At 47.3% G+C, this 21,334-nt stretch overlaps 1 protein-coding gene across 1 annotated transcript; it reads left to right on the plus strand.

The window, feature by feature from the left end:
- The first annotated feature begins 301 nt into the window (after positions 1-301).
- On the plus strand, positions 302-1,329 carry LOC125536606. The gene has a single exon (XM_048699853.1). It carries the CDS (start codon positions 520-522, stop codon positions 994-996), a length of 477 nt encoding a protein of 158 aa, XP_048555810.1. The 5' UTR covers positions 302-519; the 3' UTR covers positions 997-1,329.
- The last annotated feature ends 20,005 nt before the right edge of the window (positions 1,330-21,334 follow it).

A 21,334-nucleotide genomic window follows, 5' to 3' on the forward strand; every position in this document is an offset into this window, starting at 1 on the left:
AGGTAGTCAAAGCAAGATGATGGGTTACTCTTGTATGCCCCATATTAAAGATATTTTAGTGTCTATATATCAACCTAGAGAGTATATTTTAGACACATAACGGCATGAGTGCATTTGGGGATTTCCTGATCATCATCGCTGGGTAGACGTAACAAATTACACCCCCATCTGACCATGCATTATCCAAGGCGCCTCTCCACCCACATTGCACACCGTCCCTTTCTCACAGCGTGTGTGAGGAAGAGGAGTTTGAGTAACCTCTCATCCAGAGAACACTGTTCATATAAAATCCACTGGTTTACTACCACTTCTATCCACTGTCCTTTCATGGCTTCTAAAAGTAGAAACCAGAACCGCCCGCCGTCCTGCACTCTCCAGCCTCCGTTACAAATGCGCGAGAGCTCGGCCAAATCAGCACACTCCTCCCTCCTTTCCCTTTCATCTCCTGTGTGAACATCAACCACCACAGGAAGAAGTCGCCTCCTCCGCAGCCCATACTTTGCTTGATCGATCTTGGTCATGGAGAAGATGCAGTGCGGTTCCAAGGGCATTGCTCACCGGGCCTCGGCGGCCAGCGGCTCCGGCAAGCAAAAGCGGAAGGGCGGCGGCGGCGGGGACAAGCCGATCAAGGTGGTGTACATCTCCAACCCGGTGCGGGTGTCGACCAGCGCGGCGGGCTTCCGCGCGCTCGTGCAGGAGCTCACCGGCCGCAACGCCGACCCGTCCAAGTACACCGGCAGCGGCGCCGCCGACGTCGGCGAGAGCAGCGCGGGGAGCCCGGCCGGGCCGCAGATGGGCCCCGCGCCCAGCCCCGGCAGCACGGCGGAGTCATCGGAAGGCGCCGCCGCTTGCAGCCACAACGTCCCGGCCACAGCAGCGCCGGCGGGCTACGGGTATGAGGAGGAGGAGGACAGCTTCCCGCCGCAGCTGATCGACAACAGGTACTCCGTATTCTCGCCGCCGACGTTCCTCTACGGCTCGCACGCCGAGTGGTGATCGATCTGTGATCCATCCATCCAAGTTCGCCGAGCCCCCGCAGCAGAAACATGTATGTATTGCGCTTAATTGCATGAGGGGTACTCGTATCATATGTCATGTGTGCATGTGCGTTCGATTCTAGTAGCAGCTAGTAGATAGGTAACTTAGTAACTAAAACTAAATTGTGTATTATTTGCTCCAGATTGGTTTATACTCCACTGTGGCAAAATTGTAGCCAGCGCTCTACCTCTTTTAATTTCTGCGAGTGAGAAATGTGTCCTGTTGGATTTCGTGGGTGCAAGCCCGGTTGGCTGTTAATTAATTAATGATGATTTGCAATGTGGATCCAAATAATGGAGTGTTTGAAACAAAGGGGATCGGATTCTTCTCTTTTTTTTCTATCAGTTTCAACACCGATTTAATGGTTTTTGATTTCATGCACGGTGGAGAGCGACACATGTACACAAAAAGGACCGGCTAGAAAGATTGACTTTGATGCAAAGCTTTGCTTTTGGCATGCATAGCTTGCAGTGTGCCAGTGATATATGTCGCCACCACATTGGTGTCAACATGGCAAAGCCGCAAAGGCCTATTTCTAGCTTAGCTCTGAGGGGCTTGCAGAACTAGGATGCATACGTGTCCCTCACTCCGACACTCCACTGGGAGTAATGTATATGCCTCTCATGCCAAGATGCGCATGGTTTAGATTTTGGGATGCTAATAACATCAGTGTGATTTTAGTGCTATAATTTGCTTTTTAAGGTTTTAGAAAGATATAATCTTAGTACTATAACTATCCAAAAATATAGAACCAAATAACCACATTGACATTTTCTAGAACTTCCAAAGAAAATGGGTACGTGCTGTGCAGCATAGTGCAAAGATTGACGATCATTTTGTAGGCTTAAGTTGACCATTAGGCCACGCAGTTGTGCAGCATGATCTAATGGGCGTTGCTGATTAGTGGTAAAGAGGACCCACCGAATTAGTGGGGAGGTTTTCCTACTGAAATTTTATTGTAGCATATGTCTTTTTGTTGTGATGACTTTTAACGCAGAATCACTCTTTTCATTGTACAATATACTACAAAACTGGTGTCAGTGTGATTTACTTAGTTTTGTCCTTTTGGGATCCACTAAGGGGGGAAATTGTACTATTAATGAGTATAGTTAACATTATATTCTAGGTTTTGAGGACAAGTGAGATATACTCCTTCTGAGTATAGTTTACATGATGAGTAATAATCTTAAGACTTTCAGATAATGGTTTATACTGTTTAATTATGTAGCTGGAGCTACTTATATGCTTCATTCTTGAAAATTGTAGAACACAATAACGTAATAAGCGAGTAAGATTATATATTTGCATCTAATCAACCCTTCTCAGTATACGTGCACATATTTGCTATAACATGATTACATTGTTCATATCTCAGGCTAGAAGTCATACAGCGGATATATTCACTTCAATCACCTAGATCAAGCTTCTGGTTTAAATGATATCTAATTAGCAAACTTTAGAAAAGATAATTCTGGAAGAGTCGAGTTTTTTTTTTTTTGGCGGGAAAGGGAGAAGTCGAGTTAATTCAAGGGATTTGGCAGTTTTATGACAAGTTTTCAGGTAGCAGCTAGCTAGTACATTTTCCTGTATATGCTAGTAACCTTGCATATGCAAATTACGTTTGAGTAGAATAACATAAACATTATAAAAAATAAAAATTGTTCTCTTGACATTTAACTGTAAACATTCTTACCATTTTAACTTCCCCTCTTGTGTTGAAATTGTTGACTTAGACAAAACTATGTATAAACATGTATATGTACACACATTTTAATAAATAATAGTAACATGCATACTGCAAAAGGAAAAAAAATCTTAAGCTTGCACAGTATGGATTATCTTTGAATTTCAACTTAAATTTACAGTAACATCATTTAAAAAGTTAGAAAGGATGCACTTCCCAAGAGCGAAGACAAGGATACTAGAATTGCAAAGAAGTGCTTCCTCCATTTTTCTATTAGTAGTGCATCTATCATAAATGCATGCCTTGCCTTGCCTTGTCTCGATTCCCAGATATACACACCGTAATGTGGAGAAGAAGTAAAAAGATAAGACATGATCAATGATGAAAGGGAGGGAGTATCATGAAAGAATAGACTACGGGACTATGAATTTAGAATCATGAATTTGCATTGAGAATTTTGTTGGCGTATATCAAAACTAGCCCATCCTTAACTCTGTTTTTGTATTGTTACATGAATATGGTTAAAAATGATGATCGCTAATGCGCGTGGCTTGAGAGCTAAAACTTGGAAACAATTTTTTTAAGATGCATCACATTAATGACAAGTTATGTAAGCACAAAATAGTAAGTCGTCAAGTAAGCAAAACAAGTTAGGAAATAACTTAGGTAATAAGTACAATAAATAGGCTACAGATATAAGATTGATTAGGATATGGTATAGCATATGTCGATAATCATTGGATGTAATGATATTAAATAATTTGGAAAGTTCGGTCCAATTGTATCCTATCTTAACTCTTTTTTTTTGACATATTATGCTTATGATGTTGGAAGGAGATTTTGATAGTGCATATTCTAGTGTGTCAAGACTGTGTAGAGTGATTAGTCTAGCAATATTGTTTGTGTAAAGAAACTTAAAAGACCTAATGCCTTGCAGATTTTAGTCTCTAGAATTTATTCTTGTTTGTGTACATTACCCTCAATGTGATGCATTGGTGAAATCAATATACTCGGTTTATCAATCAAAATGGTAATTATGTGTTTAATTTGGACCTTGTGTTGCAACTTTGGTGGTGATGATCCTTATCATTAACGGTATATGGAAAGAGTGTGGTTAACAATATAGCCAGGTTTTTTACATATTATCTCCATGTAATTTATATATATCATTAGTAACCAATCATATAATGAGTTAGGTGCTCATGTGATCCCGTTCCTCCCATTTTTCCTTGTGGATAATGGGCCACCGACAGAAGGGGTCCCACCCATGTTGTTAATGGGCCACCGACAGAAGAGGAGCATCCGGGGTGTTGGAAACCCACCTAGTATATATATGACCCACATGCAATTGCAATGTACAACCTATAACCACATTCGTATTATAGGAAATAAAAGACACCACTAGTTAAAATTATGCTAGTCGTTGGATCTGTGTGAAGCTTGCTTCTCCCACTCGTCGACGACGCATGAAAAGATCCTAGAGATGGAAGCCCAATGGCGGCGGAGTAGCTCAAATCTGGTTCAACCACCTTTCTCCTCCATCCCGGTGAAACCTAGGTGGAGGGAGGGCGTCGAAGCCTCAGGAGGCGACGAAGCTTGGAAAAGGTACACACTAGGTGGGGGAGGGGGGGGGTCCCTCCATCCCATCAAGGATATAGGTTAAAGCCACGGTGAATGTCGACCACTGGATTAGGAAGTCGAGAGACGTGGGATGACGCACGTTGTTGAGAGAGGCTAGGTAGCCCTGGTCGAGGGAGGTGAGGAGCCACATATGTCGAGCGAAGCGAGATGACATACATAGGATGTCGTATGTTGTGATCCAGATTCAAGTATAAAGATAAGAGCTAACTTGCCGGAGGCTTGTGCCCAAGCGGAGCGTATATATATCATTTTTAAGCCGCCGCACGGGATAAGTTGATCAGTTGTGAATCCCCAGCGTTTGTAACCTCCCTCAACATAGTGAAGATCTGTTGCCTGGCGTGCGTGTTTTTCCCTTTCGTGTTGGAGGGGTTTTCTACGTTAAAATCCTTGTATCCCTGTGTTTGATTTCGTTCTTCATTGTGTTCGATTGCGTGTTGTATCTCTAACGGGACGTAGGAGAGGAAAAATCTTGGAAGGGGGTCCAATTTGGTGATTGTGCCACATCTACTTATCAGATATGAATAGGTAATAGCGATCGATTGATTATCTCTAAATCTACCTTGGAATAGCGTAGTTTGAGATGAAACAGATATGAGTGCTTTTGGTGAAGCCCTGGAACGGAGTCTCATCTCGGAGTGTGAATGTAAGTGCAAATATAAATGGGCGCACCATAGCATTTTATACCCTACTTCTCTCATATTATATAATTTTCTAAGGTGACTCCAGCGCTTGGCTATTATTAGCTCGGTTTATAGTAAAATGTGGAGGTGACACAGTAATTGAAGAAGAGACAATATGTTAGTATACGGCTCTTAATTTGTTGTCCTATCGAGTGAAATTAATGTTCTCAACCGTTGTGGCTTGTGTCTATTGTATCCTCATTTATTTCTCTCCACAAGTAGGCCACAATGTCGAGATGCAACCATGACCTCTAAACCGACAAAATGCAACATCACTTAGGTAGAATATCTAAGCCATAATGCATTGGGAGTGGTTTTCTCTAAAAAAAATCCGCCACCTAAGATGACTTGTCATGAGGCAATGTATTGGGAGTGCCCTAAATCCATACTAGATTCACAGTTTGACCAACATAACATGAGTTATATATCATTGGATTTTCTAATGGTATAACTTTGGTGACATACATTTTGTATTATATTATTTGAATTGTCGATCTAGGGGTACGTGTGACTGTTTTAAAATAAAAAGGAGGGAAGCCAAGTAGGCTAACCCTCTTTTGAATGAATTTGCCAGTTGTAAGTGGACCATAACATGGATAAATAAATAATGACCATATAGATCAAGAAAAGACATCTCCATGTTATTTTGTTAAGTAAGAAAGGGGAAAAGGCTGTGTCATGAGGACCAGAAAAGGTTTAATCAATTTGCCAATCAATCCACCATGCACGAGTCTGCGGAAAGCTACACATGCATGTCACATATACAACAGCGGAAAGTCAGGTAGTCTAACTTTTAATCAAAAAGGAAGAAGCTTTTGCCAGTTGCTCCAATCGTAAGCTAGCTACTGTTTGGTGAGATCAAGATATATTCTTTTTGGGAGTACTTATGAGTTTGTTGGTGTAAGGTTGAAATCCTACAATTATGCAAACTAAGCATATCTTAGATGGAAAGAGGTTTCTTGTGGCGGAGCCGAATTTATCTGGGTTCAAGTTTTAGATTTCGCACGTATGCTCATATATTTTCTAAATTTGTTATAGATTCTTCCGCACTATTTTTTCAGCGATAGGGCGTGCTTGACAACTATGAGACATTTGTGGTGACTTCGTCAATTTCAAGATCTATCGGCTCAGTTTCTTAGAGATGCTCATAGGGATAAAGAGTGTGTGTCTATGTTCACAGCGGTGAGTGTGCATGCGTGCATGTGAGCGTCTGGTCTATATTAAGTTTCTCTGGAAAAAAACTACAATAATTATGGTGTGTATTTCCTTAGATGAAGTATCAGAGTTGAAACTTTCATATGAATTTTGATTATTTTTTCCCTTCACATCCAGGTTTCATTTCGTTGCATAAGTGTAAGGGCATCTCCAACGATGTATATCAAATCTGCGGACACGGACAAATGTCCAAAATTCCACAAATTCATCACAAAAGTAGAAGTGGTTTGGAGGAATCTAGACGCACTAGGACAAGCTTGGGGCCCAACACAAACCCATCACCCTCCCTCTCTCTCTCCCTTCTCTCCCCTCTCTTCATTGAACAAGGGGTGGACATTTGGTGCACCGGTTTGGAAGGTCTGCTCCGTTACCCCCGTCTGTGGACATGTCAGAATGTGCCCAAAGACGTTTGTGTTGGAAATATGAGCAAATTACTATGAGATTTAATTCGAATGAACACAAGATAAATCATGACAGCAATAGCAGAGATTAAACCAATCATGCGAACTAGCATAGTAGATGAACAGATCACATCTAGGGCACATACTAGAAACATGAATTCTATCATGATCTCGGACAGGAAGGATAGGATCACATACGGTGCAGCGGGAGCAGCACCGCCGGCGTTTACGTTGTCGCCCATGTCGTCGAGGATGAGGTTGCCGAGGTCGGGGAAGAAGTCGGCGTTCGCGAAGTCGTCGCTGCCAGCAGTCGCGCGAGTGCGCTCCCCAAAAACCTGATCACCCCTCTCCCGTACAGGATCACGAGAGACGGGGTTCCGGAGGCCTGCTGTCCCTTCTCCCGGTGCACGCCGAAAGGAGGGATGGAGAAGACTTGCTTGGCGGTGCAATGATCTGGAACGGTGGTAAGAAACCATACGAAGCGGCGGCGGCTAGGGTAGACGTCTGCCTGACTATATAGTGCGAGCCGGGTAGGTCGTGGGAGTAAACCCCACGTTCGAGTCATCATGATCCAAAAGAATCGGAAATGGATCAGTAATTAACGCGTCCGTTAATTATTAATTAATGACTCATTAATTTTTCCCGAGCAGCAAAAATATAGACAACAAGCATAGCTCTGTCCTCGGCTCGGCTCAATCCCGCAACCCGCGGCGCGGTACGACGAGCGAGGAGGAGGAGCGCGCGTGTAGGTCTCCTCTTCTCATGCTCATACAAGTGGTAGAAGAGCTCACCTTATAAAGAGGTGCAACTCTCTCTCAACTTCCGGGGTGGGACTAAACTTTAGTCTCACTCACTCCACTCACATGTGTGCATGAATGGGCCAAGAGAATTTCAGAATTTCGGTTGGGCTTTGGGCCAAAGGCCTAGTAGTAAAATTCCAACAATCTCCCACAAAGTCTCATTGGCACATCTCATCTTTTAGTTCCAAAACATTGTTTATATACCGGTGCTTAGTGGAGACTGTGAAGTTGAACTTCCACTTAGATTTTTATGCTACACTAGATCACAACTTGAATAGTGGACTATGCCTTGAACTACAAGTTTTCCGTGAAACTAGTTTCACACAAATTCTTGACCGATACTGGGCTGCCGCAAGGCTTCCCCGCGGGTGGAGCATATACGTCATACTCCAGGGCCTTTCATGAATTTATTAGAGAACACCCAATTCTCACAGACTGCGACGTTAACAGTCAATTCATATAGGTGTGTTCCTCAGGAGATGTTCTGCAGGACAACATCTCTGCTTACCCGAATAAGCCACTTGGAACACATTAAGATAAGTATCAACCTGTCATGCAGATTAGGAGAGAGTATTGCATCTTTACCGAGTGGGATAATTATTATAGGGATACTCTCCTCCCAGCTGACCAACAGCTTGTCTCCCACGTCTACTTCACGGGATCTCCGATCACATAGAGTGGGTTACCACTATGGAAAACTCATGCGGTGGGTCTCAAGACCATCTCCATCGATGCATTATCTATCATGTTACGTGATAGACCCTTTGTGAAGGGATCTGCCAAGTTTTTCTACGTTTGGATATAATCCAACGTAATAACTCCGGAATTCCTCAATTTTCTAACAGATTTTAGTCTCCTCTTCACATGCCTTGAGGACATCATATTGTCCTTAGAACTGTTTATCTTGACAATCACGGTTTGATTATCACAGTTCATTAGGATAGGGGGTATTGGTTTTTCAACCATAGGTAAGTCCATCAAGAGCTCATGAAGCCACTCTACTTCAACAGTGGCAGTGTCTAATGATGTGAGTTCTGCTTCCATAGTTGACCTCATTAAGATGGTCTGCTTGCAAGACTTCCAGGAAAGAGCGCCACCACCAAGTGTAAAAACATAACCACTTGTGGCTTTAATCTCATCAGCATCAGATATCCAGTTTGAGTCACTATAACCCTCCGTTACCCTTGGATACCCGGTTTAGTGAATCCCATAGCTCGCAGTGCCTTTCAAATAGTGCATAACTCTCTCAAGCGCATGCCAATGATCATCTCCTGGTTTTGACACAAATCGACTCAGCTTGCTTACAGCAAAAGAAATGTCAGGCCTCGTGGCACTCACCAAATACATAAGCGAGCCAATAATCTGAGAATACCTCAGTTGATCTCTAGCAATCCATCGATTCTTTCGAAGCAACACACTAGCATCATATGGAGTTGGAGAAGGCGTGCAGTCGCTATACCCAAAATGACTCAAGATCTTTTCCACATAATGAGACTGAAGCAGTGTGATCCCACCATTCTCATCTCTTAACAGCTTGATGTTTAAGATAAGATCAGCTACTCCTAGATCCTTCATCTCAAAGCAACGAGATAAGAAATCCTTAACCACATTGATTAAATCAAGGTTGGTTCCAAAGATCAGTATGTCGTCGACATACTGACAAAGAATAACTCCTTCGCCCCCACCATGGAGATAGTACACGCACTTGTCACCGTTATTTAGTACAAAGCTGGCAGCAGTTAATGTTCTTTCGAACTTCTCATGCCACTCCTTAGGAGCTTGTTTAAGGCCATATAAAGACTTTAATAACTTGCACACCTTTCCTTCCTGACCAGGTACTACAAAACCATCTGGTTGATCCATATAAATTTCCTCCTTCAACTCTCCATTGAGGAAAGCCGTCTTAACGTCTGAGGGAGTCCTGGATTAGGGGGTATCCGGATAGCCGGACTGTTGGACTATGAAGATACAAGAATGAAGACTTCGTCCCGTGTCCGGATGGGACTCTCCTTGGCGTGGAAGGCAAGCTTGGTAATACGGATATGTAGATCTCCTTCCTTGTAACCGACTCTGTGTAACCCTAGCCCCCTCCGGTGTCTATATAAACTGGAGGGTTTTAGTCCGTAGGACAACATACAATCATACCATAGGCTAGCTTCTAGGGTTTAGCCTCTCTGATCTCGTGGTAGATCAACTCTTGTAATACTCATATCATTAAGAACAATCAAGCAGGACGTAGGGTTTTACCTCCATCAAGAGGGCCCGAACCTGGGTAAACATCATGTCCCCTGCCTCCTATTACCATCCGCCTAGACGCACAGTTCGGGACCCCCTACCCGAGATCCGCCGGTTTTGACACCGACATTGGTGCTTTCATTGAGACTTCCTCTGTGTCGTCATCATTAGGCTTTATGGCTCCTTCGATCATCTATAGCGATGCAGTCCAGGGTGAGACTTTTCTCCCCGGACAGATCTTTGTATTCGGCGGCTTCGCACTGCGGGCCAACTCGCTTGGCCATCTGGAGCAGATCGAGATTTACGCCCCTGGCCACCAGGTCAGGTTTGGAAGCTTAAACTACACGGCCGAGATCCACGGTGACTCGATCTTCGACGGATTCGAGCCCCTGCTGAGCGCGCCGCACGGTCACGATGAGCATGATTTAGCTCTACCATCGGATAGTGTCCAGGAGACCGCACCGGCAACCGCTCCGACCCTTAATTTGGAGCCAACTGCTCCACCCATGGACGGGTGGATAGACCCTGCCACGGAGGTCGTATCCTCAGCGGCGATCGAGCCGAGTATCGACCTTACCCTTCAAGGGAGCCGTGACGCCGAACTGCCGGATTCTTCCCCGACCACGGACTCCGAACCGCCTGCGCCCGTGCCTATCGAATCCGACTGGGCGCCGATCATGGAGTTCACCTCCGCGGATATCTTTCAGCACTCGCCCTTCGGCGACATACTGAACTCATTAAGGTCTCTCTCCTTGTCAGGAGAGTCCTGGCCAAACTATATCCGGTAGGATTGGGATGCGGATGACGAAGAAATTTGCCGCCCACCCACCACCCACTTAGTAGCCACTGTCGACGATTTGACCGACACGCTCGACTTCGACTCCGAAGACATCGACGGTATGGACGACGATGCGGGAGACGAACAGGAACCACTGCCCACAGGGCACTGGACAACCACCTCATCATATGATATATACATGGTGGACACACCCAAAGAAGGCAATGACGACGGGACAACGGAGGATGACCCCTCCAAGAAGCAACCCAAGCACCGACGTCAGCAGCGCCGCTCTAAGTCTCGCCAAAGCAAAAGCGGTGATACCGGCACAGGAGATAATAGCACTCCGGACAGTGCCGAAGATGACAACAATCCCCTCCAGCAAGATTTAGAGCAGGAGGATGGAGAAGCCAGCCCTCCCGAGAGAGCGGCAGATGAGAGGCGGAGGATGATAATTACATGCCTCCCTCCGAAGACGAGGTAAGCCTCGACGATGATGAATTTGTCGTTCCTGAGGATCCCGTCGAGTAAGAGCGCTTCAAGCGCTGGCTTATTGCCATGGCAAATAGCCTTAAGAAAAAGCAACAGCAGCTTCAAGCTAATCAAGATTTGCTAGCTGACAGATGGACTGAAGTCCTTGCGGCCGAGGAATATGAACTCGAACGCCCCTCCAAGAGTTACCCAAAGCGCAGGTTGCTACCCTGACTGGAGGAGGAAGCATTAAAACCTACATCTCCAGTGTATGACGCGGCTGATCGGCCACCTCGTGGCCGCGACAGAGAGGCATTTCAGCCAAAAGCTCAGCCCGCACCCCGACGCCACTCAAATAAAAATGTCAAGGCACGGGGAAACACGCTAGACCTGCGAGACGTATCGGAGAACAAAGAAAAACACGCAAGATCAATCTACAGATCACGAGGGCGCGCCACTAGGCGAGACGATAACCGTCACGCCGGATACAGTAAAAGTAAATCCGGCCGGGCCGAACACAGCGGACAAGACTCATTTGAGCTGCATCGTGACATAGCCCAGTACAGAGGCGCCGCACACCCCCTATGCTTCACAGACGAAGTAATGGATCACCAAATCCCAGAGGGTTTCAAACCCGTAAATATCGAATCATACAACGGCACAACAGATCCTGCGGTATGGATCAAGGACTTCCTCCTGCACATCCACATGGCCCGCGGTGACGATCTATACGCCATCAAATACCTCCCACTCAAACTCAAAGGACCAGCTCGGCACTGGCTCAACAGCCTGCCAGCAGAATCCATTGGCTGCTGGGAGGATCTGGAAGCCGCATTCCTCGACAACTTCCAGGGCACTTATGCGTGACCACCAGATGCCGATGACTTGAGCCACTTAATTCAGCAGCTAGAGGAATCGGCCAGGCAATTCTGGACATGGTTGCTAACAAAGAAAAATCAAATCGTCGACTGTCCGGATGTAGAGGCCCTAGCAGCTTTTAAGCAGAACATCCACGACGAGTGGCTCGCCCGGCACCTTGGCCAAGAAAAGCCGAAATCTATGGCAGCCCTCACGACACTCATGACCCGCTTTTGCGCGGGAGAGGACAGCTGGCTGGCTCGAAGCAATAACATATCAAAGAACCATGGTACTTCGGATACCAAGGATAGCAATGGCAGGTTACGTCGCAACAAACACAAGCGCCGCATCAACAACGACAATACCGAGGATACAGTAGTCAATGCCGGATTCAGAGGCTCTAAACCCGGTCAGCGGAAAAAGCCATTCAAAAGAAGCACCCCGGGCCCGTCCAATTTGGACCGTATACTCGATCGCTCATGTCAAATACACGACACCCCCGACAAGCCAGCCAACCACACCAACAGGGAATGTTGGGTTTTCAAGCAGGCCGGCAAGTTAAATGCCAAAAACAAAGATAAGGGGCCACATAGTGATGACGAGGAGGAGCCCCGGCCGCCGAACACCGGAGGACAGGAGAGGTTCCCCCCACAAGTGCGGACGGTGAACATGATATATGCAACCCACATCCCCAAGAGGGAGCGGAAGCGTGCGTTAAGGGACGTATATGCGTTGGAGCCAGTCGCCCCAAAGTTCAACCCATGGTCCTCCTGTTCGATCACCTTCGATCACAGGGGCCATCCCACCAGTATCCGTCATGGGGGATTCGCCGCACTGGTCCTAGACCCAATCATCAACGGATTTCACCTCACTCGAGTCCTTATGGATGGCGGCAGCAACCTGAACCTGCTTTATCAGGACACAGTCCGTAAAATGGGTATAGACCCCTCAAGGATCAAACCCACAAAAACGACCTTCAAAGGCGTCATACCAGGTGTAGAGGCCCATTGCACAGGCTCAGTCACACTGGAAGTGGTCTTCGGATCCCCGGATAACTTCCGAAGCGAGGAGTTAATCTTCGATCTAGTCTCGTTCCGTAGTGGCTATCATGCACTGCTCGGGCGAACCGCATTTGCGAGATTCAATGCGGCACCGCATTATGCATACCTCAAGCTCAAGATACCAGGACCTCGGGGGGTCATCACAGTCAATGGAAACACATAGCGCTCTCTCTGCACGGAGGAGCACACTGCGGCCCTCGTAGTAGAAGCACAAAGCAGCCTCTTCAGGCAATCCACCAGTTCAGTGATTAAACACCCAGACACCGTCAAGCGTGCCCGGAGTAATCTGCAACAAGACCGCCTGGCATGCTCCGAGCTCGCATAGCAATGCGGCCCCCACCCCAGTCCCAGCCAAATGGCAAAATCCGTGCCACGCGTACATAATTACGCATTAAAAATACCATGGGCATAGGTGGGGGAGGGGGGCACGAGTACAGCACGCCCCAGAACGCGGCTCAAGCGCACTAGGGGCTTCCAGCCTTATTATTTTTTCTCTTTCGGGACTTTACTCTCTGGAAACCCCGTCCGGCAGTATGATCACCGGACACACGATACAACAACCAAGGAGGCAGAAAGCTACGTCGCACCATGGAACTCCTAGGTGGTCTCTGATAACGAGTGAAATACTTGCTTTAAATATCATTCCTCAGCTTTCCCTTGGAGGGGACATGTCAAATAGTCCTACTTTTTGCTTATCTCACTACTTGTATCATTCTGCTTCGACGCACCTTTTTGAATAAACAATGCATAGCACTAAGTCTATTATAGCATTCTCTATTCTTCTTATATATATATATATATGTTCATTCATGACATTCAGCACCCGTACACTCTGGTATGGCCAATACGCCAGGGGCTTAAGCGTACCCCATAATACGGCGTGAGAAGTTCGAACACTTTCGATAGTGCGGCACCCCGAACTTATAGCATTATATGCATCAGCTCCGAATCATGTCTTGGGTCAATAGTTGGGTTTGCCCGGCTCCCATGTTGGTACCTTACGTTCCTCTGTATCGGCTAAGGTAGCACTGGGAGAACTACTGCGATTGTGCCCCGGTTCATCTGGGCAAGCACCTCAGTAGAGAAAGCTAAAACTGACTATCATGATAAGGCGAGAGCTGGTCGCTGTTCGAGAGGTCTCGAGTCCCTAAAGACTTATGCCGCTTAGAGCGAAGAGTCGGCTTTGTCCGGCTTAAGGCGTGTATAGCGCCCCGAATTCGGCCTTCCGAATACTAGGGGCTTCGCCAAAATTTAAAGTTGTAGACTTCTATGGCCAAGTGAGAGTGATAAAGCATTATAGTCCGATTGCCTTGTTCGTTGTGCTGAGCACCTCCCTCGAAGGACCCAACAATGGGAAAAAGAGTGCTCAGATTTATCCCGAACACCCCAGCACTCGTGGCATGGGGGCAGAAGCCGACTACTGGCCATCTCTCAGATTTAATAAACAGCGGCACAGAAGGTAATATTTTAAATTCAAACAAGCGTTGCATAGCGCATATGAACAAGTTTTCATAATACAGGATCACACGAGCAAGTTCATTCAAAAATTACATCCTTCGCACCCTTTAGAACACCCTCATAATACATTTCGGGGTGGCGATGCTCCTTGCCCTGCGGCGGCCCCTCCTTCACCAGCTTCTCGGCGTCCATCTTGGCCCAGTGCACCTTCGCACGGGCAAAAGCCCGGCGTGCACCTTCGATGCAGACGGACCGCTTAATGACTTCCAGCCGTGGGCAGGCATCCACAAGCCGCCTCACCAGGCTGAAGTAGCTGTTGGGAAGGAAGTCACCAGGCCATATCCGGACTATAAGGCCCCTCATGGCCTGTTCAGCTGCCCTGTGCAGCTCGACCAGTTGCTTCAGCTGGTCGCTCACATCCATCGGGTGTTCGGTCCCAGTATACTGAGACCAGAACAACTTCTCCGTCGAGCTTCCCTCCTCGGCCTGGTAATACTTCGCGGCATCCGACACGCTGCGCGGCAAATCTGTGAATGCTCCTGGAGAGCTCTGGACTCGAGTAAGTAACAAGTAATTTACTTTCACATGATTGCTTTGCATATTGAATGCCTTACCCGCCGCTATCTTCCTCATCGCCTCAATTTCCTGGAGGGCCTTTTGGGCTTCAGCCTTGGCATGCTTTGTGCTTTCGACGGTTGCGGCAAGCTCGGACTCTCGCGTCTTCGAGTCAAGCTCCAAATCCTCGTGCTTCTTCACGAGAGCCTGGAGCTCTTGCTGCACCTCGCCCACCCGTGCCTCTTGTTTTTCCTGCTCGGTGCGCTCCTTGGCCACTTTGTTTTCGGCCTCGGACAGCGCTTGCTTCAGGGTCGCCACTTCGGTCGTGGTCCCTGGCACATCCATGATGATCCTATCATTTTGCAACCGCATCTTATATATATATATAGACAAGGCATTACTTACCTTTGTTCTCCTCGAGCTGCCTCTTGGCAAGGCCAAGCTCTTTCTTAGACCGCTCGAGGTTCTGCCTCAGTGCGGCGACCTCCGCAGTCAGTGCGGCAGAGGTCAGCAGCGAAGCCTACATACGCATACAGACATACTTATATTAGACTACTGCAAATATTATTTGATCCTCTATTCGGCTTTTCTTTGTGAACACCAAACAGAGCATCAGGGGCTATTGTCTATGCGGTAATATTTTCCTATATTTTAAACACTTACCTCAAAGCCTGTTAGAAGGCTGGCACAGGCTTCAGTCAGTCCGCTCTTGGCGGACTGAACTTTCTTGATCACCGCACTCATAATAGTGCGGTGTTCTTTGTCGATGCAAGCGCCGCGAAGCGCTCCCAGCAGGTTGTCCGGTGCCTCTGGATGGACATAGGTCACCGGCACGGGCGGCTTGCCCCTCTTGGAAGGGGGCCGCCTGCCTGAGTCCGGAACCACTGGAGGTTCCAGCGTGGTGTTCGGCTGAGGGCCGAACTTGGAGCCCTTGGGAGTCTCGCTCCCTTCGCGCCTGGAGTCCGGATGGTCGCCTTGAGGCGCCTCCGGGACTATCTCCCCCCGGCTCGGTGCCCCTTGAGACAATACCTCGACATTGTCCGTAGGGCAAGAAGAGGAGGTGGTTGGAAGTGTATCACTATCCATATCCGATGAGTCCAAGGAACCGTCCGACGAGGATACGTCGATACGGGCTCGGGGCGGACTGCATGATCATATTCGAAGTTAGGAGAAGCAGTGCAATAAAAGTATGATGTGAGTTACTCTGGTATCCGAATACTTACGACTTCGCCAGGGGCTTGGCCCTGAGTAACCACTCGTCTCCGCCGTCGGCGGCGGTGGTGGAACAGTCCGGAAGGAGAGTCCTTCCCTTCATGGACCCTTCGGCCTCCCCGGTTGGGGCGGCCTTCCTTTTCTTGTCTCCCCGGGCTGGAGGGGGAGAGTCTTCATCTTCCTCCTACTCGTTTTCACAGGAGGAGTGCGTCTCGGAGTTATCGACGATGAGTCCGATACCACCTGGCGTCGGGAACTCTTTCGGGTTCCCTTGGCCTTCTTCTTGGTCTTCTCCGGCACCTCATAGGGAGCTGGAGTCCGCATCTCCGTCAGGAGAGCGTCTGCAGGGTCTTCGGGCAGAGGGGCCGGACAGTTAATCTGCTCCGATGTCTCCACCCAGTCCTATCAAAGGCATGGGAGCTCAGACCCCGCACATGGTTAAGCTATGGGAAATAAATACTCCACCAGATGTATAGAACTTACCGGATTCGCAGGGCGCTTCGCACTTAGCCCGCGGTCCTTGGTAAGAGAAGGAGGGACCTCGGCGCCCTTGAACAGCACCTTCCAGACATCCTTATGCGTCGTGTCGAAGAGCTCGCGTAGAGTCTGGTGCTGGGTCGGGTCGAACTCCCATGAGTTGAAAGCCCGTTGTTGACACGGGAGGATCCGACGGAAGAGCATGACCTGGAATATGTTGACAAGCTTAAGTTTCTTGCTTATCATGTTCCGGATACACTTCTGGAGTCTGTCCAGCTCCATCGATGAACCCCAGAACAGGCCCTTCTCCTTCCAGGAAGTGAGCCGCGTGGGGATTCTGGATCGAAACTCGGGGGCCGCCACCCAGTTGGTGTCACGCGGCTCGGTGATGTAGAACCACCCCGATTGCCACCCCTTTATGGTCTCCACAAAGGTGACCTCGAGCCATGTAACGTTGGGCATTTTTCCCACCATGGCTCCGCCGCATTCCGCTTGTTGGCCGCCTACTACCTTCGGCTTGATATTGAAGGTCTTCAGCCACAGGCCGAAGTGGGGCCAGATGCGGAGGAAAGCCTCGCACACGACGATGAACGCCGAGATGTTGAGGATGAAATTCGGGGCCAGATCATGAAAGTCCAACCCGTAATAGAACATAAGGCCGCAGACGAATGGATGGAGGGGAGACCCCAGTCCTCGGATGAAGTGGGGGAGGAAAACCACCCTTTCGTGAGGTTCCGGGGTAGGGACGATTTGCCCCGCGGCTGGCAGCCGGTGCGCGATATCCGCGGCTAAGTATCCGGCCCCACATAGTTTTTTTATGTGTCCCTCCGTGACGGAGGAGACCATCCACTTGCCTCCCGCTCCGGACATGTTTGGAGAGAGTTGAGGAGAAGGATGTGGACTTGGGCGCTGGAGCTTGAGTGCGCGAGAATGGATGAGCAAGGAGGAAGAAGGCGTGGGTAGAAAAAGGTGAAACCTTATCCCTTTATAAGGGCGGACGAAACTATGCGCCCCCACCAGCCTGGTAAAACTCGCTTATCCCCCAAGCATCATAATTGATGGCGCGGTTGGGTTACCTACGTCCGTATTGATGGGAATCCCGTAATAAGGGGACACGATCTCTGCTTCGACAAGACGTGCCAAGGAAACCGCCTCGCGAAACACGCTAAGATAGGTTATGAAAAACAATTCGAATAAAGACCTGGCTGTGGTGTGATGTCACGCTACGGGGTACGTCAGAAGATTGGATTTGTGGAAATATTATTCTCTCTACAGTGGTATGTGGAACTTGTTTTGAAGAGCCAGACACGATCCCCGTGTTCAAAATCTTCTATGAAGTATTCGGAGGAGGAACCCGCCTTGCAATGCCGAAAACAATCTGCGCGCTGGACTCATCGTCATTGAAGCCTGGTTCAGGGGCTACTGAGGGAGTCCTGGATTAGGGGGTATCCGGATAGCCGGACTATATCCTTTGGCCGGATTGTTGGACTATGAAGATACAAGATTGAAGACTTCGTCCCGTGTCCAGATGGGACTCTCCTTGGCGTGGAAGGAAAGCTTGGCAATACGGATATGTAGATCTCCTTCCTTGTAACCGACTCTGTGTAACCCTAGCCCCCTTCGGTGTCTATATAAACTGGAGGGTTTTAGTCCATAGGACAACATACAATCATACCATAGGCTAGCTTCTAGGGTTTAGCCTCTCTGATCTTGTGGTAGATCAACTCTTGTAATACTCATATCATCAAGAACAATCAAGCAGGACGTAGGGTTTTACCTCCATCAAGAGGGCCCGAACCTGGGTAAACATCGTGTCCCCTGCCTCCTGTTACCATCCGCCTAGACGCACAGTTCGGGACCCCCTACCCGAGATCCGCCGGTTTTGACACCGACAACGTCCATTTGATGAACGAGAATACCATGTGAGGCAGCCAGTGATAGTAGCACCCGAATTGTGGTCAGCCTAGACATGGGTGAGTAAGTATCAAAGAAGTGTCTTCACCTTCTTTCTGGGTATAACCCTTAGCAACAAGCCGTGCTTTGTACTTTTCAATCGTACCATCAGGTCTAAGATTCTTCTTGAACACCCACTTACATCCTATAGGTTTGCACCCATAAGGACGGTCAGTGATCTCCCAGGTTCCGTTAGCTAAGATGGAATCCATCTCGCTACGAACAACCTCCTTCCAGTAGTCAGCATCAGGAGATGCATAGGCTTCTGAAATAGTCCTGGGTGTGTCATCCACAAGGTACACAATGAAATCATCGCCAAAGGACTTTGCAGTCCCCTGTCTCTTACTCCTCACAGGAGTTCCATTGTCACCCTCAATAGGATTCTCAACGTGTTCCATCGCAATGGTGGGTTCAGGAATTACAGCGAATTCCTCACTAGATGGAGTAGGTATCTCCTGGTTTGATGAACTCGACATATCCTTCATAGGAAATATGTCCTCAAAGAAAGTCACATCATTTGACTCCATAATCGTACAAACATGCATGTCGGATACCTCAGATTTTATTATAAAAAATATATAGCCAACGCTATGAAAATCATAGCCCAGAAGAACACAATCCACGGTTTTTGGTCCAAACTTGCGCTTCTTGGGAATTGGTATATTGACTTTTGCCAAACAACCCCAAGTACGTAGGTAAGAGAGTTTCAATCTTTTCCTTTCCCATTCCTCAAATGGAGTCATGGTCTTATGCTTTGTGGGAACTCGGTTTAGGACATGACACACAGTCCTTAGCGCCTCCCCGCACCATTCCTTGGAAAGACCCGATGTGTCTAACATGGTGTTAACCATATCAGTTAGAGTTTGGTTCTTTCTTTTAGCTACCCCATTTGACTGAGGTGAGTAGGGAGGCATCCTCTCATGGATTATACCATGTTCCGCACAAAACAGATCAAATTCATTGGAAAAATACTCTCCACCACGATCGGACCTAAGTCGTTTAATTTTTCGATCAAGTTGGTTCTCTGCTTCAGCTTTATAGTTTTTGAAGAAAGTTAAAGCCTCATATTTTGATTTCAGAAGATACACGTAACAATATCTAGTAGAGTCATCAATCAACGTCATGAAGTATCTCTTTCCACCTTTTGTCAACACGCCATTCATCTCACAAAGATCAGAATGTATCAGCTCTAGTGGCGCCAAGTCTCTTGCCTCTGCAGTCTTATGGGACTTGTGAGGTTGCTTAGCTTGCACACGTACTTGGCACTTAGAACCTTTGACAGTAGAGATTTTCGGAATAAAATTCATATTGGCCAGCGGCGTCATGCAACCAAAGTTATTGTGACAAAGTCATGAATGCAAAATATTAGACTCATTATTGTGGCAAACATTATTAATAACTTTTGTGCAAATATCTGACGAAGACAGGCGGAACAAGCCTCCGCTTGATACGTCTCCAACGTATCTATAATTTTTTATTGCTCCATGCTATATTATCTACTGTTTTGGATGTTTATGGGCTTTATTATACACTTTTATATCATTTTTTGGACTAACCTATTAACCTAGAGCCCAATGCCAGTTTCTGTTTATCCTTGTTTTAGAATATCGCAGAAAAGGAAAATCAAACGGAGTCCAATTGACCTGAAACTTCACGGAACTTATTTTTGGATCAGACGAAGCCCAGAAGACTTGGAGTCCACGTAAGGGAAGCTTCGAGGAGGCCACGAGGTAGGGGGCGCGCCCACCCCCCTGGTCGCGCCCTCCACCCTCGTGGGCCCCTCGTGGCTTCCCTGACGTACTTCTTCCGCCTATATATCTCCATATACCCTAAAAACATCCGGGAGCACAATAGATCAGGAGTTCCGCCGCCAGAAGCCTCCGTAGCCACCGAAAGCCAATCTATACCCGTTCTGGCACCCTGCTGGAGGGGGGGATCCCTCTCCGGTGGCCATCTTCATCATCCCGGTGCTATCCATGACGAGGAGGGAGTAGTTCTCCCTCGGGGCTGAGGGTATGTACCAGTAGCTATGTGTTTGATCTCTCTCTCTCTCTTGTGTTCTTAGTTTGGCACGATCTTGATGTATCACGAGCTTTGCTATTATAGTTGGATCTTATGTTTCTCCTCCCCCTCTACTCTCTTGTAATGGATTGAGTTTCCCCTTTGAAGTTATCTTATCGGATTGAGTCTTTAAATATTTGAGAACACTTGATGTATGTCTTGCCGTGCGTATCTGTGGTGACAATGGGACATCACATGATTCACTTGATGTATGTTTTGGTGATCAACTTGTGGGTTCCGCCCATGAACCTATGCATAGGGGTTGGCACACGTTTTCGTCGTGATTCTCCGGTAGAAACTTTGGGGCACTCTTTGAGGTTCTATGTGTTGGTTGAATAGATGAATCTGAGGTTGTGTGATGCATATCGTATAATCATACCCATGGATACTTGAGGTGACATTGGAGTATCTAGGTGACATTAGGGTTTTGGTTGATTTGTGTCTTAAGGTGTTATTCTAGTACGAACTCTAGGGCTATTTGTGACACTTATAGGAATAGCCAAACGGATTGATTGGAAAGAATAACTTTGAGGTGGTTTCGTACCCTACCATAATCTCTTCGTTCGTTCTCCGCTATTAGTGACTTCGGAGTGACTCTTTGTTGCATGTTAAGGGATGGTTATGTGATCCAATTATGTTATGATTGTTGAGGGAACTTGCACTAGCGAAAGTATGAACCCTAGGCCTTGTTTCAACGCATTGCAATACCGTTTACGCTCACTTTTATCATTAGTTACCTTGCTGTTTTTATAATTT

Source organism: Triticum urartu, chromosome 1 (genome assembly GCF_003073215.2).
Source record: "Triticum urartu cultivar G1812 chromosome 1, Tu2.1, whole genome shotgun sequence".
Taxonomy (NCBI): Eukaryota; Viridiplantae; Streptophyta; class Magnoliopsida; order Poales; family Poaceae; genus Triticum; species Triticum urartu.